At 35.6% G+C, this 15,949-nt stretch overlaps 1 protein-coding gene across 1 annotated transcript; it reads left to right on the top strand.

The window, feature by feature from the left end:
* Positions 1-215: 215 nt before the first annotated feature.
* Positions 216-15,728, top strand: elovl5 (ELOVL fatty acid elongase 5). The gene is made up of 8 exons (XM_057342541.1): positions 216-665; positions 1,414-1,478; positions 2,221-2,408; positions 9,296-9,373; positions 11,876-12,047; positions 12,934-13,058; positions 13,869-14,003; positions 14,088-15,728. The coding sequence occupies exons 2-8, from the start codon at positions 1,421-1,423 to the stop codon at positions 14,205-14,207; spliced, it is 876 nt and encodes a 291-aa protein (XP_057198524.1). The 5' UTR covers positions 216-665; positions 1,414-1,420; the 3' UTR covers positions 14,208-15,728.
* The last annotated feature ends 221 nt before the right edge of the window (positions 15,729-15,949 follow it).

The raw sequence follows: 15,949 nt of genomic DNA, 5'->3' as shown, positions 1-15,949 counted from the left end.
CGTGCTGTGATTGAAGCAAGGGGATTTGTCCGCTTGTTCTCCACACCAGAAGAACGCTGTGATTGGCCTGCTCCAGCTTCACGTGAGAGCAACACTGTGATTGGCCTGCTGTGGCGCCAAATGAGAGCAGCGCTGTGATTGGTCCGCTCTGGCTCCACATGAGACCGGTGTTGTGATTGGTCTGCTGTAACTTCAGATGAATGGGGTGACTTTGTTCACGCCCCGCACGAGTCGTCTGGTTTCCTCTCATAACTGATATTATTCAAAATAATGCATACATAAGTTGTATGCAGTTCAAGCACAGTATTTAATAGTGCTGTGAATACACGTGTGACAAGGCAGTCATGACAACAGATTGCATGTTATTGTTATCAATAACCAGACTTTCTAAATGTATTTATTAATCTCTAATCTCATTAATCTATTAATGTGCACATTTTCCAATTTAATAGAAAGTCTTTGCACAGTTGTACGTTATCTGAAATCAGCAGGACAATGAAGTGAGAGGAGGTCGCAGTGTGCTCAGACTTTGCCCCACCACGCCAGTATAAAGTCCCGTTATACGCATCACTCATGACGCGTATTACTTTATGTGCTTTTCTTATACTCTTACACTGACCTACGAAGTGTCACTATACTGCGGAGTTGGCTACTGAAGAACAGAGGTAAGATGTATTTGAATATTCTTTTTTGACAGGTCATTGTTAACGTCATTTGATGCCTGAGGCAGGATGACACGCGTGTGAAATGCTCAAGTGTCAGAAAACGACAGGAAAGATTAAAAGGGCAAGATTCCCTTTTGATCAGGGAATATGACGCATAGGAAGAGTAAAACATTGCAATCAGATTTAGAGTTTAGCAAGCAAATCTGAATTTGTTTTCTTTGGAGTCCTGTTGTATAAAGCAGCTCATTTAGGATATCTGACGGCAAATGTGCCATTATCTATTCGTCATAATTCTTGTTTAATTATGCATCCAGTTGAGCTAATTTGCTGACGGTGTATACATGTGTTTTATGCGTATTTTCGATGTGTTTGTGTATATCTGCAAGTTACAAAGAGCATGTAGGCAATAAACAAAAACATCTTAATTTTGTTGCGGCAGTGTCTTTCCTTGTAATGGACTCAAGAGAAAACTAGCCTGTTTCGTGAATGTACACTTCTGTAGCTCTGATGGCAATAAAGGCTTTCTTAGAGACCTTTCTAAGCACACTTGATGCTTTATGAGGGCAACAAGGGAATTTAACATGAGAGACAGTAGTAGATAAGGATTTATATGCAGTAAGGTTTACTACTACTGTCCCTTTAGACATGTCTGATATGTTCTGGTACTTTTACCAACAGTTTAACTTCTGTAATTAAGACGTACTACCTTTAAAAAGTTGAACTAATCTTTTTCTGATTGCCCTCAAAGGTTGAAGATGGAGACCTTTAATCACAGATTTAACACATATATTGACTCTTGGATGGGACCCAGGGGTAAGAAGAATACAACTTTTTACCAGCTTTAAATTGTCTTTCTTTCTGCCTTTTGATTCTTTGATGGTGTGTTTTACATGGTAGACATGTCTGATTCCACTAACATGGCAACATTTGGCAGGGTCTAGTTATTTCTTCAGAAACACATGTAAACACAACTTTAATAGACATACTGCAAATAAGGCTGTTCACACCAATACAGATTACTAAAAGGACATGAAAGGATTTAAGGATAAAAAGGTTACTATAATAAGAACAGCTTCCACACCATTTTGTTTATTCCAAGTTCCACGTTTTAATTCTCCTGTTCTCCTAAACAACTTTTAAAACTTGAAAGTTCCATAAAAGAAAGCCAATCAGATTGTAACTGATGATTTAGCCAGGCAGTGTTTCTCATTTTGATGTGCACAGTACTGTGTACGCTACAGTATATGTATATGTGTACGCTATATATGTTATCGGAGAATAACACCACGCAGCATCAGGCCAATTTCAATTAGTAGAAAAATCAACATTAGAAAATGAAGTTTTTACTTTATTCTGAATGGATGACTTAAAGCGATTATAAAAACTATAAATTGCATAAAACTCACACCAGTCTCTGCAGATTTCCAATTTTCCTACAAGGCTTGGTTATTTTAAAGGTGTAGATAAAAAATAACATTGAATGTATTTATTTATTAAACAATGTTTTACTTTTTTCTGTTGCATAAATGTGAGGTAATTTTTTCATCTATTTTAGATCCCCGGGTTCGAGGATGGCTTCTACTGGATGACTACATCCCCACTTTTACCTTCACTGTTTTGTACCTTCTGATTGTGTGGATGGGACCAAAATACATGAAGAATAAACAGGCATACTCCTGCAGAGCTCTGCTAGTTCCATATAATCTCGTCCTGACGCTTCTGTCACTCTACATGTTCTATGAGGTCGGTTTAGAATTTTAAAGTTGTACTTAATTAATATAGGTATTTAGTCTGTTTAATATTTGACCTGTGTTTCTCTCTCCTTTATCTTAAATGTGTGCTTGTGTGTGCGTGCGTGCGTGCGTGCGTGCGTCTATGTCTATGTGTGTTAGTACGTGTGCATATTGTGTGTGTGGAGTGTCTGTGTGTGGGTATGTCTGTCTTCTGTGTTTTCACCTTTTTCTTGTTTTTACAGGTATAACTTTAATTGTTTTGCTTATAGTCAATATGTCTCATGTAGCTGCTTTGTAAACAATGAAAATTGTGAGAAGCGCTATACTATAAATAAAGTTGTGTTGAGTTGAGTTAAACATACACATTTCCTCAAAATGGCACAGGGATTTGTTCTTGTGGCTAAAAATGTGTTTTGTAGTATTTGCAAATGGATTACTGGTTATTGGTTAAATACATCATCTATTATATTCAAAATTACAATTCTTTTCAAAATTACAATTAAATTATACTTTTTTCCTCTGGACATGTGAAACAATACAGTTCAGTAATAAAAACATTTTGGGTTTAGGTTGTTTGGGCAAAAAAACTGAATTGAATTTAGCAGTTTAGCAGTCTATTTTATTTTAACAATACAAATGGACTAGGCTGCACCCCACATGTTTTTTTTACTAAATTGCAATTTGGAGATATTCAAGACAGTTTTACAACAGATGAATTTCAATAAGCCTGGCTTCTTTTTACTGTGTCTCACACAATTCATGTGACTTGTTAATTTTTTTTTTTAGTATTTTTCTTTTTCTTCTTTTTTTTTTTTTTTTTCTGTTTATTTTTTTGTTTATTTTTTATTTTTATTTTATTTTTTTTTTTTTTTTTTTTTTTTTGTTTTTTATTCTTTTTGTTTTTTAAAGTTCATATTTTTCTTTTGTTTATTTTGTTCTTTTTTTTTCATTTTGTTTTTTATTCTTATATTTTTTTTTTTTTTTTTTTTTTTTTTTTAAATTTTTTATAATCTTTTTTTTTTTCTGATTTTATTTATTTTTTTGTTGTTTTTGTATTTTTCTTTTTTTTTTTTTTTTCTTAATTCAGTGATTGGTTTGTCACTCTTTCTACGTTGTTTACCCTTGCATTAACAAACAAAGAAATAGCTACACTGTAAAACTTTGCTGTAGTTTTGCAGCAGGTTTGCTAATAACTTACTGTAGATTTAACTTACAATTTTGTTTTAAACATAAACTTTCCTAGTTTTTATATTTTCTTTCATTAAACAAGACTAAAGGTTACTTTTACTGTTATGTAAATGTAGTGTAATTTAAGAAGTTTAAAATATTTTTACTAAAAACAAAATAAAAATGCTCAGGAAGAATGTCATTTTTTGCAGTGTAATGCCAGTAATGTGACCAGTCTCTTCTTGCTCAGTGTTTTAATTTTGATTAAAGTTTAGCTAAAATTAAAACCAGTACTAATAGGAAAATATTAAGTAGTAATCAAATCTAACAAAACTGCGGTTAAGTTACAGCATAGTTTTACAGTGTATAAAACAAAAGAATGGGAGTGGGAGTCCTCAGTGATGCTCACAAAGGCAAGCATTATTCATATTTAGATTTGTGATTTATGTGCATTGGCTTGAGTCAATTAGCATGCACTTAGAAACCACCCATAACACCCTAGCAACCACATAGTATATCCTGGCAATGTTAACACACCCTGTAGCACATTTTCTCCAGCACATGTAAAGTTCTGGCTCCTATTGTCGATTTACCACTGATAAGGTGCATCAGACCAATGCAATAACAGTTTCATTGAGACAGTTTAACAATCCTGGGGATTTATTTAATGTCTTCTCCTAAATGCAGTGGACAAAAGAGATGTAAAAGTTCACCCGCAACACAACGGCAGATGTTTATTGGAACTTTTATCCGGGGTCTTGGATACAGTGCAGAACTGGTTCCGTTTAAAAATATTAGATCAAATTATTCTTATCACATTAGTTAGCACAGTTCCTTTAATTGTATTTCTGTAACTATTTTGACAATGGCACAGAGCAGCTCTATGACCTTTCTAAGGGCAAGTCAGCACTTTCATCAACTAAATCAAGATCTGGCACTGAGTGTACTGTATACAGGTATTTTATGCTTGTGAGCAGGGGCGTAGCCACCATCCACTTTATGAACCGCCCACCCAGTATTACAAAATATTTTATTTATTAAATTATGATTGTAACAAGGTTCAAAGTAAGGAAGAAGGAGGCGGGAAACTTTTAACCAAGTTTTAATAAAATAAACAAACAACAAAACTAAAGTAAAATGCCGACAGCTCCCTCACGGTCGACAACATAACATAAAGTCCAGGCCTGGTTCTCTCTCGTCCTTCACTGTTGTCGCTCCTCCTTTTATGCTTCCGAGCTCCTCCTTGAGAGATGTGAGACCGGTGCAACGCACAGCTCTGGCCTCGCGCCGTGCCCTCACGGCCCTCGTCCTGCTCTGCTTGTCACAATGATGTTATTGTATTTAACATAATTACAAACATGACTGTGTCATCTCAAATCTTAAAATATTCAAATGTCGTTTTGGATGCTTAAAGGGCCGCTAATCCAGGTTTTTTCTGCAATGTACAAATAGTCAGTGATATCCCCAGAATGTCTCTGTAAAGTTTCAGCTCAAAATACACCACATATCTTTCATTACAATATGTTGAACATGGCCATTTGTGGCTGCAATGGAAAGTGCGCCGTTTTTGTGTGTGTCTCTTTAAATGCAAATGAGCTTCTGCTCCACTCCCCGTATGCAAAATAGGAGGTAGAGCGCTTACACGTGCTTTGGATGCATTAAGACAAGCAATATGGCGGAAAGCACAATTACATCTGTAAAGCCCTGTCCAACCTAAACCACACACTAACTGCAATAAAAATCACCTTAATGCATTTTTCATAAATATGAATTAAATGGAAAAGACAAAAACAAGGTTAGAACCACATATGCTAACCATTTGCTGTATGAAATGTTGGCCATTGATGATTAATCATGTGCATGCATATTACTAACAGACATAAACACGGATATAGGCAAAAACATGCATTCAGAGTACTTGTACTGTATATGACAGACAGGTATGTAAAGATCAGCAACCAGGTGTTATTACGTTGTGAGTAGCAATTTCTGCGTAACCCCTTTATCTTACAAATGAGGATCTAAGTATTGTCGCACTTAGGACATACGAGAAAACACTGAACTCACCGAGAAAGACACTGCTATAACTTTCTTTCGTTGTAGTGAATAAGCTTTACAGAAATTATGTTGGTCACAAGTCTCCTGAACCGATGGGCGCGATGCATTTTACCACTAACGTTACAACATAACACCTGTCTTTGGACCAATGTAAAGTCTCAGGTTTAGCCGCGAACATGTAAACAACAGCCGCTAACATGCTAAACACATTATTTAGGAAAGGCGATTTAAAAACGATGTGTATTGCTTACTTCTTCCGGAGATGAAGCTTGATCACGAACAGCTGGTACTGATCCACTCTTGATAATCAATTTTTTGGTGAAACCCATGCCATACTGACCCGCGTTGACTCGCTGCGACCGCAGGAGCCGGAGATACATTTGGTGGAAGGTGACTGGCCGGAGCCTGGTCTTCCGGGCATTCTCGACCAATGATGGGTGTCTGATGAGTGCCTCGAGCCTGGGCTCATTGGAAAGGTCTTGGCCGGGCCTTTCGAACGAGCCCGGGCTCGAGCCGCTGGGCCACCTGGTCCCGGAGCTTCGATTTTTCAACCTTTCCGGATACCGGGAGCTCTAGCTCCCGAACAAGGGGTCGCATCGACTCGAGGTCAGCGTCATTCAAAAGCCCCGGCGGAGACCTTTCCAACGAGTCCTTGCTCGTTTCTCTAAGTCTTTCCGGACCTGAGATACGGACCGGTGAATGTTGGTTTGTCGATCCAAAAAAAGTAAATTCTTCCCGACTGCTTCTTCCCGGGGGCCAGAGCTACCGGCATCCTAACCCGTCGAATTCTCCGGCTCCCACGTTGATGGAACATAAAGACTTTTATATTTCATTTTACATCTGACAACAGCACACCTTTGTTGTTTCTTAGACATTTTTGTCGCTGGCTACATCTGCTCTTGCCTGAAAATGGCTGACAGCGTGTCTCTGGCGGAAGGTGGAACTACGCGCTCATAAGGCGGAGTCTGTGAGCGGTCATGGGCGGGCGTAAATCAATGTGACATCACATTGATAGGGGATCACCAACAGCCTGTTTTGTGTCACTGTTGTGGTTTAAAGGAGATTACAAAAGAAGAATAGATGGATTTGTATAATTACAGGGTGTTTCTGCACGCACGCTGGCGACTCTACTTCTGGTAGAAAAACATTTAAAAGTGCATTTTCTGGGATAGCGGCCCCTTAATGAATTTGATTGACATCTGTGCCAATGTGCGGTTATCTTGCCTGAGGCATTTTGTGCGTGTGAGTTTGTTTTCACGCTTTGCACTTTGCATACAGTTAGCCTAACATAATGTGTTAGCTAGCGCGATGTCGAAACAAATTTCTATTAACAATTATTAAAAATTATTATTATTATATGGCGTATTCAAGCAGCACACACTACCACACCTCTACCAATTCAGTTCTATCAGATTCTTCCATAATTCCCACACAAACACACCAGATTCACAAAACGGTTCTTATGAGAAAATATAAGAACTTTCTTAAGATAAATTATAGAAAGTTCTTAAGAATATTCTTAAGTGCAATTTTCAAATATTTTCAATTTCATTTTTTCCTAAGAAACAAAAGGGCAGTCTTTGTCAATGATTATACTATAAGAGTAATTTGTCCATTTGTTAAACTTAATTCAACAAGCACCTCCTGACTCACGTTCTTATGTAAGCGTATAATGTGTTGTGAACGGCATTAACGAGTAGTCTATTATTATATACTTCTTTAGCCTATATATTACAACATCATCATATTTGTGTGTATGTAAACATTTTGCAATGTATGTAAAAGCATTGTGGATTATCCAATAATGAAGACTATATATTGGTAAAGTAAGGCAGTTACACACCTGATAAAAATTATATCAATATAATATTCACATTTTGCAAGGAAACACCACTAAATAAATGTAAAAAAACGTACCTTTTAAGATATAAGACAACCTCGAGGGTATTTCAACTCATAGATTATATTTACAACAATAAAGTCATTCTAATTTACATATTTTCAGTTTCTGTTGTCAGTTCAGACTTATATGGTGTCTATATCAGATACCATAAAAGTGGTGATTTCGACTGTATTCTTTCATACAGCCTCTGTCTGGTAACCTTGTGCATATTTACTGATGAACTTTGTTCATATTTATATATCCAAACAGTCGATAACAGTGACAGGTTGTTGGAAACACTGTTTTGTACTCATTTTATTCAGAAGGCACCTGTCGTACGCTGCTGCTTCTTCCTGCCAATGCAGAGAGAAGGGATCCCTGCACCGGGAAAGACATTTTCCCACTAAATGAAAGCTAAGGTTTATCCAAGAAGTCGCTAGATTTGTCGCTATGCGCCTCTTCTCAAAAAAAGCCACTAGATGGCTCATAAAAGTGACTAAATCAAGAGACAGACTTCCTAAGTTAGAAACACTGTTTTGTTCGGGGCAGAGAAGCGCACGGCAGAATGAATATAGGGGAAACGCTGTTATGTGAAATTTAACACGGGCCCATCCAATAATGAAATTCTGCATATGCCACTGCTTGTGAGGCTTATACTCACTGATTCAGCAATGCTTAGAGATACACACTTAAAAAAAAGATGTTATGCTAATAAATGATTATAATTACATAATTTCAATAGATTTGATGTAGAACTGGAGTCATTATATGATATCGGAATCAGAACTAGATTTGTTTGTTTCCTAGCTGTTCTGAACCCAGAATCTTGCATTCTGCATTCACTCCAATGTTTGAACAAGTGTGTTATTCAGACAGAGACAGTGAACAATAACAGATCAGGCGTGCACTGTGAGAAGAGAGATGCTAGGAACAAGGTCAAACAATTTAGAGAATTTAAAAAATTGATAGTTAAGTGGTCACTTTCTGTACAACTCGGCAGTACAAATATTTCCATGCATCAGCAGTACATATTGGTGTGCCAGAGGGCTCTGAAATAAAAACAATTCACAGTGTTCAGTCCAGTTCTGCTTTTCACAACATTGTTTTACATTTGATTATAATGTATGTATTTTTATTCCTTGTAAAATTTAACCTTTGGCTTTGAGTGCTGCTGGACGTTGTCATCATGTATTCTGCTGATATATTGAATTTTGATATAAAAACACTTCAAGAGACCTCTTCAAAATCATTTCAGTATTTCTGAATACGGTTTTAATAAAATGATCAGTTTTCTTTCATTCTGTGAACTAGTGACAACATTGCTCCCAAATTCCGGTCAAACTGGTCAAAATAACAAAAAATAATCATGTTTGCAGATCTTGAAGTTCACATTCATATTTAAACAACACACAGTGATATTATTGTTTTACTTCTCTAAATCTTTCACATTGCTGTTGGGGGATTTTGTGTGATTCCAGAGGTTTGTTTCTGTTAAAATTCATTAGATACTTTACTGCAGTTGCTAAAATAAATGCAGAATTGTTGATTGTTAATGTTGAACTGGAGTGGTCTCTTAATATTTCCACAGCAGTATTTTAATGAATGGTTACCATTTTAATACCTTATGGTATGTCACAGAATACCATTGCAATACCATGTGTTTTATTTATTGGGAAGGATAGTTGTGGATAGTTATTAACACAACCAATCAATTACAGGAACATCTTTGCTGGGTAGACCGGAATGATGTGAAACTGATGATGTTGTTTGCTGTATCTTTCTGTCTACAGCTAGTGATATCAGTATATCAAGGCAGTTACAACTTCTTCTGCCAAAACACTCACAGCGGAGGAGAGGCTGATAATAGGGTAAAACAACAAAACTTCAACAACAAGGCTTTATTCCTTTATTATTGATGAAATGTTTTGATTAAAATGCTATTAAAAAATATGATACAACATTTATTCTGTTTTTCGCAGCAACCCTAACCTTGGTGTTGTAGCAGCAAATCATGCAATATGTTGTTTGCAATCACGTGGTTTTGATGCGAGCCGCACCTGGAGGGCATCAAGTGATTTTCTCCATAGGAATTCACTTTCACAAACTCAAAGTACCTATTTGTTTAACGACCTGAACAACGACCAGGTAAGCCCAAATTTCTGCCAAACCTTTCTTGTAATAAACACTTGTTAAATGGATAAAAATGGAAATGGAAAGTGAAAAATCTTGCTTTAAGCGTTTCTTCCCCATAGAAAAACATTATAAGGAAACAGCTTAACATACCAAAACAACAACCACAAAAAATAAATAAAAATAATAATAATAATTTATCACTGTTATCACTGATATCAAACATAAACATGACAACATAATAATACTTGGTATTAGCACCTATTGTATTATTTCTCCTGTATGACATATTGTTTATTGCTCCCTGAACTCTCTGTAATCTTCATAATGAACCTCTATGAAGAACAAGCTTAACGCGAGTCTATTCTTTTCCCTGGAATAAATGCTTGTTCTCTTAACAGTAGCTAGTGTTTATTACAATTAAGGTTGAATAGAAATTTGGTTTTAAGTGGTTGTTGTTTCGGTACTTTAAGCTGTTTCATTATAATGGATTTCTATGGGGGAGAACGCTTAACGCAAGATTTCTCACTTTATTAGTTTAATAAGGATTTGTTCTTTTAACAGCAGCTAGTGTTTATTACAAGGTTTAACCGAAATTTGAGCTCACCTGGTCATTGTTTAGGTACGTTAAAACCTTGTTAAGCATTTTAGGAAGTCATCCGACTCGGCTCATCCCAACCGCAGATTCAGGTTCACAATCCACTTTTAACTCCATTTTTCAGTCAATACTTGCATTTCCCCCCTTCATGAACATCAACTTTGGCTACACAATAAAAACACCTTTCATGGTTTGATCGATTTGAACAATCAAAAACATTTTATTTTGAGTTTGTGATAATGAATTCCTATGGAGAAAATCATTTGATTCCCTCCATCTGCACTTTGCGCAGACAGGGTCATCATTTGGGTATGGCAGGGGCTGGCGGCATGTGCAAACAACCTATTAGATTTGCTAATTATACAACCCCTTTAGATGTCCTGTCATGCATCACTTTTCGTTTTAACTTATTTTTCACTTATTTCTTTCACATAAATATTTCCATACAGTTATTTGGCAGCAGATATTTCATTAAAGTGAAATGTCTTCATCATTTACTTACTCATCCTCATGTCATTCCAAACCTATATGACTTGGTTTCTTCTCCAGAGCACAAAAGATATTTCGAAAACTGTTGATAACCAAACAATATTGGCCCCCATTGACATCCGTATAAAAACAAAACCACTCAGACTTTTCTGAAAATATATTTTATTTGTGGACAGAAGATAGAGTCATGTACAGATTTTGACCAACAGAGTTTTTATTTTTTTGGGTGAACCAGACGGTATATAGATGGTTTAAAGCAACAACATGAACGTTATTGCGCATGCACACTTTTTGTGGCCCAAACTTAACTTCCGGTACACATCCGCAAAGAATAGAGTCCCTATTATTTCTGATAACAAGCAAACAAAATAACAAGCAAATGACATTAGCTAGCAAGTTTAAAGTATGTCTAGTCAGTATTATTTTGGGTTACCAGTATAGAAGAACCTGGAAGAACGTAAATGCTAAGTGTTAAGTGTTTATTTAATAAAATGAATATACAAAAAATATTTTGTTTTTTAATAGTATTGTTTATGCAATACAATAATAAAACATACATATAAATCAATAATTATATAAATAGATTTAAAAATAATAAATCATATTATTAACCACTAGCCAGCGGTGCGTTCCCCGAACAGCGACATTTTCAAAAAACAGCTATTCTATTTTCTTGACAAACTAAATATGTAAAATTGAATTTGTATATATTTAGAATGATGGATAAAGAATGCACTGCATTTTGTTTGCTTTGCTTAAAAGCATGATGCATGTAAGTCTACATGTCATAATATCAAGGAACTATGCTTTAACCACAGCTCTAGACTTGTAGTTCCAACCACACAACTTTGCGATGCTGCTTGCGATTGATCGTTAGAACGAAGGTTTGGGAAACACTTAAATCGGTGAACTATGCTAGAACGACGGAACTTGCGACCAGAGTTTGCTAACAATGCTTTTGGGGAACACACCCTAGACTGATAAACAAACACAGATCAGAAGTTTACTTTGGGCTAAGCGTGTGTATCCAATAAAACCGTCTATAAAGGTTCACAGTAGCTTGTGTGACTTGAGACATTTGGTATTGTGATATCATTAATGTTTTTAAATTTAGAAGCATTTTTAATCTCTTTTCACCTGTTTATCTCCAAAGATGATGAATGTCCTGTGGTGGTATTACTTCTCCAAACTCATTGAGTTTATGGATACTTTCTTTTTCATCTTGAGGAAAAACAACCATCAGATCACTTTCTTGCACATTTATCATCATGCCACCATGCTCAACATCTGGTGGTTTGTCTTGAACCGGGTGCCATGTGGCCACTGTAAGTTTCTCACTGAAAAAAGGGGTCCATTTAAGCACTGAGTGCAAATCACAGAAGGCTGAAAACCTTATTTTGGGCAGCGGCTTTTTGCATTAAGTTTAAAAAGCAATAGATGCTATTTACACTATGTGAAAATAGCAACAGATGCTATTTACACAAAGTTTAAATAGCAGTAGGTTCTGTTTACACTAAGTGAAAATAGCAGCATTTCTTAGCGATATGCTGTTTACAATAACCGAACATAGCCGTATTTTCTTTGAATTAAGTAGAAATAGTAGTTAGATGCTATTTACCTATAAATAGTGTCAGATAACGTTACTATTTGCACCTCAGTATTGTTGTGCATTAAACATTATGCAATAATAACAGTGTAAATCATTATATTTATAAAAATTATTCAAATGATGGCAACTAATTGAGGTATTAAAGACCTACACCTACCCCTAACCTTACCCTAAACTTAAACTTTATGAATAAAAATGAATTTTAAGTCATAAATCTATTTTATTGAAAACAAATGCCTTTAACATAAAAAAGAGGTTAAAGAGCGTTTTCAACAAGAGGTAGATAACCCCGTTCTCCCGTGCCAAGTTATACAAACTTTACACCTTACGGCAGTAGAGTCACTGTTTGACATGGCGTTGTTCTTAATGTTTTTCTATTTCAATCACATATTGGGTGGGCAGAGTTAGTGCGAACAGTCTCTGCCGACAAGGCGGGCTATTTGTACTCAGTGTAAATAGACACTCCGTTTATTTTATTTGACATCAAATCTGCTTTATTTTATTCCATTTTGGTCAAAACCTTTTTAAATCATGTGATGTAATCTTGTACACTTGGCACTTTGAATGTAATAATAATACTGATATCTCTCTTTTTCTATCAGCGTATTTTGGTGCAACGTTTAACAGTTTCATTCATGTGCTGATGTATTCGTATTATGGCCTGTCTGCTGTCCCAGCCCTGAGACCATATCTGTGGTGGAAAAAATACATCACTCAAGGGCAGCTGGCAAGTACCCAGATCCTTTTAAAAGCTTCATGCTTTCATTTCAATAAATGCCAAATTACTTTCATTTTTTAATGGCCTTTTCCATTTAACCGGACTCTGTGGTTTTATACATAAACCAATACCAATATACATAAAACCAACAAGGTCTTGATAAGATCTTTATTCCAGGACATGTGAGAATTGCTTAACATAGCTGAAACATAGTAGATTTTAGGTATTTCTTTACACATTAAAAAAATTATAGATGGATATGTAATTTAGGAAGGGGATCCCTCACTAAAGGTTTATCTTACGGTAATGTTCTGTCCTCACTTTACATGTTTACGACAGAATGCGTAAATATGGACTATGGCTGTGATTTATATATTTGCATAACTTCAATTTGCTATTTCTCATTAGATACAGGTGATATATTTGTGTTTCAAATCACACTTTGACTTTACTGTTAGGTAAATTTGCCTAATTTGCCTATAAGTTAGGTTTAGAACGTGATGTTATCTGTTCTGACAAAAACTATTAAAGCATTTGTAAATTTGGCAGTTAAAAACATTGTTTTGGTCTTGGTTAAGCTTGTGTGTTAAATAAGTTAAAGCATTTTAAATTTGTGTTAAATGTATGCATTTTGTGTCAATGCAACAAGAAATGTGTTAATTGCACACATACAGTAGCTTACACAGACAGATGTTGTGCTAAGTGCTAACGGTGCAAAGAGTTTAGAAAAATTGTTAAAAGGATTGAAAAAAATTGCCATAGCAATTCTAAAAAACTGTAAAAGCAGAACACTTATGGCTTTTTCCTGTTTTACTGTAGGTCCAGTTTGTCCTGACTATTTTCCAAACATCTTGTGCTGTGGTTTGGCCATGTGGTTTCCCTATGGGCTGGCTGTATTTCCAGATCACCTATATGATTTCTCTAATCCTGCTCTTCGCAAACTTCTACATCAAGGTTAACAAATCCTTATTTTAACATTTTGAATATTTTAATGTTATTAAAAAAAGGCTTAAAATGTTTTAATTGTTTTCTCCACAGACTTATAAGAGAAATGGAGGATTACGAAAAACAAATTCCTCAAATGGATCAATAAATGGTTACACTAATGGGGTGATGCCCAATGAGAAGGTTAAAAACAGGAAATCTCGTTCAGATTGACAGCAGTTTCTTCAACTGCAACTCTGTCATCAGCATCTGTGTAACACAGCAATGCAAGCAAAGAAGTTTTCCTTATTAATTCACTATAATACACTATTTGCACAGCCCAGCCTCTTGGTATTCATATTGAATAAAAAAAAATAGGGGAAGAGAGCATTACAACAAATAAGGTCCAAGTTAGCACATTTTTCAGGCATTTAGAGTTTTGTTTTTTTAATATATGACTCTTGAAAGAGGCTAGTCTTAATAATGTAATGATTTGCACTAGTGTCTTAACCAAGCTTGTTATTTGTAGATATGAGGACAAAAATAATGTATCCGACCAATTAACCAAATAGGATAATGCCACATTCATTCAGCAGCAGCGTATACACGGTAGTAGACTTGACAAGAGCATTGACAGATGATCACATGTTCATTAAAGGATAAAATAGGAATAGACAACAAAGTCCTTTTTGCTTAAACATATAGTAACTTTTTTGTTTGATTTTAATTTAGTGGATAAATGTATGGTTACATAAAAATAATTTTTCTTTTGCCTTATTACTTATGATTCTGGCCTTTCAAAACGCATGATTTTATCGTAGATGGGTGTTATAACATTTGTACACACAACACGCATTCAACAGGCTTACGTTCCAACAATTCTTTTACTGTGTTTAACAAATCATGTTTAATAGATTTCAGTTCAGAATTAGCATACATAGAATGAGAGAAAGACAGTGAAGTACACTGAAGTAAAACTAGCTGCAGTGTTGTTAAAGCTAGAGAACATTTTTCTTGTATCTAGCTCAGCTAGTAATGATCTTACTATATACAGTATTTTATTGGCTCTCTGAGTGTGCCTGTTACACAAGACATTGTTAGTCAAGTCTTTCAGCATCACAGTTACCAGATAGAGGAGAGTGTACTGCAGGAGTTGCCATCAACACTTTGTAAGTCAAATCCTATACACAGTGCAATTGCAGACAATAGTCCTCTGTCTACTTCATGGAGACATCAGGCTTACTATAAGAGTAACTTTAATGCGGTTGAGCCAACTGAATATGTATTAGACCCAAAGAAAAACAGAACATTCCAGTATGTACCAATTCTGAAATCTTTACAGCAGGTGTTAAATTGTCAACCCATCTTGGATAAAGTGGTAAACTGTACAGAAGGAACATCAGAAATACACAATGAAACTCCAGTGTATAAATCATTTCATGTTGGACTAAATTTCAAAGAGAATCTATTACTTACAGAGGGCTCAGTTATTTATTTTATACTATATGTGGATGATTTCGAAATATGTAATCCTCTTGGCACGTCAAAGAGAAAACAAAAATGTGTAACCTGGATGTTTTTTGACAGATTCCACAAGGTTAATAGCTTGAATGCAATGAATGCATACAAAGGTTTACACACTCAGTTATTTACTGCATTATGTTAGCACAGATCTGTCTATTGCTGTAGTATAATATCAGTGTATGTACTTCAGCATAACAAAGCTTTATTAAAGCATCTCTACCACAGTTTAAACACCTGTGAAATGTCTTAATGTCTCATTTGTGCTGTTCTGTCTCACATGATCATCTGACCCAATGCAGTCAAGTCATAGTGCCCACATACACAGTAATATAGTATTATGCACTACATACTGTATCTACAATACAGAGTTTGTATTGTCATGCAGTTGTCTCCAAATGCATTCTGCTTTTTATGGAGCATGCACTTAAGACTTTCACTCACCACAAGTGGTG

The sequence above is a fragment of the Triplophysa rosa genome, linkage group LG9, assembly GCF_024868665.1.
Source record: "Triplophysa rosa linkage group LG9, Trosa_1v2, whole genome shotgun sequence".
NCBI classification, from domain to species: Eukaryota; Metazoa; Chordata; class Actinopteri; order Cypriniformes; family Nemacheilidae; genus Triplophysa; species Triplophysa rosa.
Note: the sequence above shows the minus strand (reverse complement) of the source record. Positions and strands in the feature narration are given on the sequence as shown.

What these genes read in the sequence shown, in the direction of transcription:
- elovl5 (XM_057342541.1), top strand. Translation starts at nt 1,421, where the DNA reads ATGGAGACCTTTAATCACAGATTTAACACATATATTGACTCTTGGATG. An exon ending in GAGGAGAGGCTGATAATAGG is followed by an intron (nt 9,374 to 11,875) that starts GTAAAACAACAA and finishes TTATCTCCAAAG; the next exon opens with ATGATGAATGTCCTGTGGTG. An exon ending in ACATCACTCAAGGGCAGCTG is followed by an intron (nt 13,059 to 13,868) that starts GCAAGTACCCAG and finishes GTTTTACTGTAG; the next exon opens with GTCCAGTTTGTCCTGACTAT.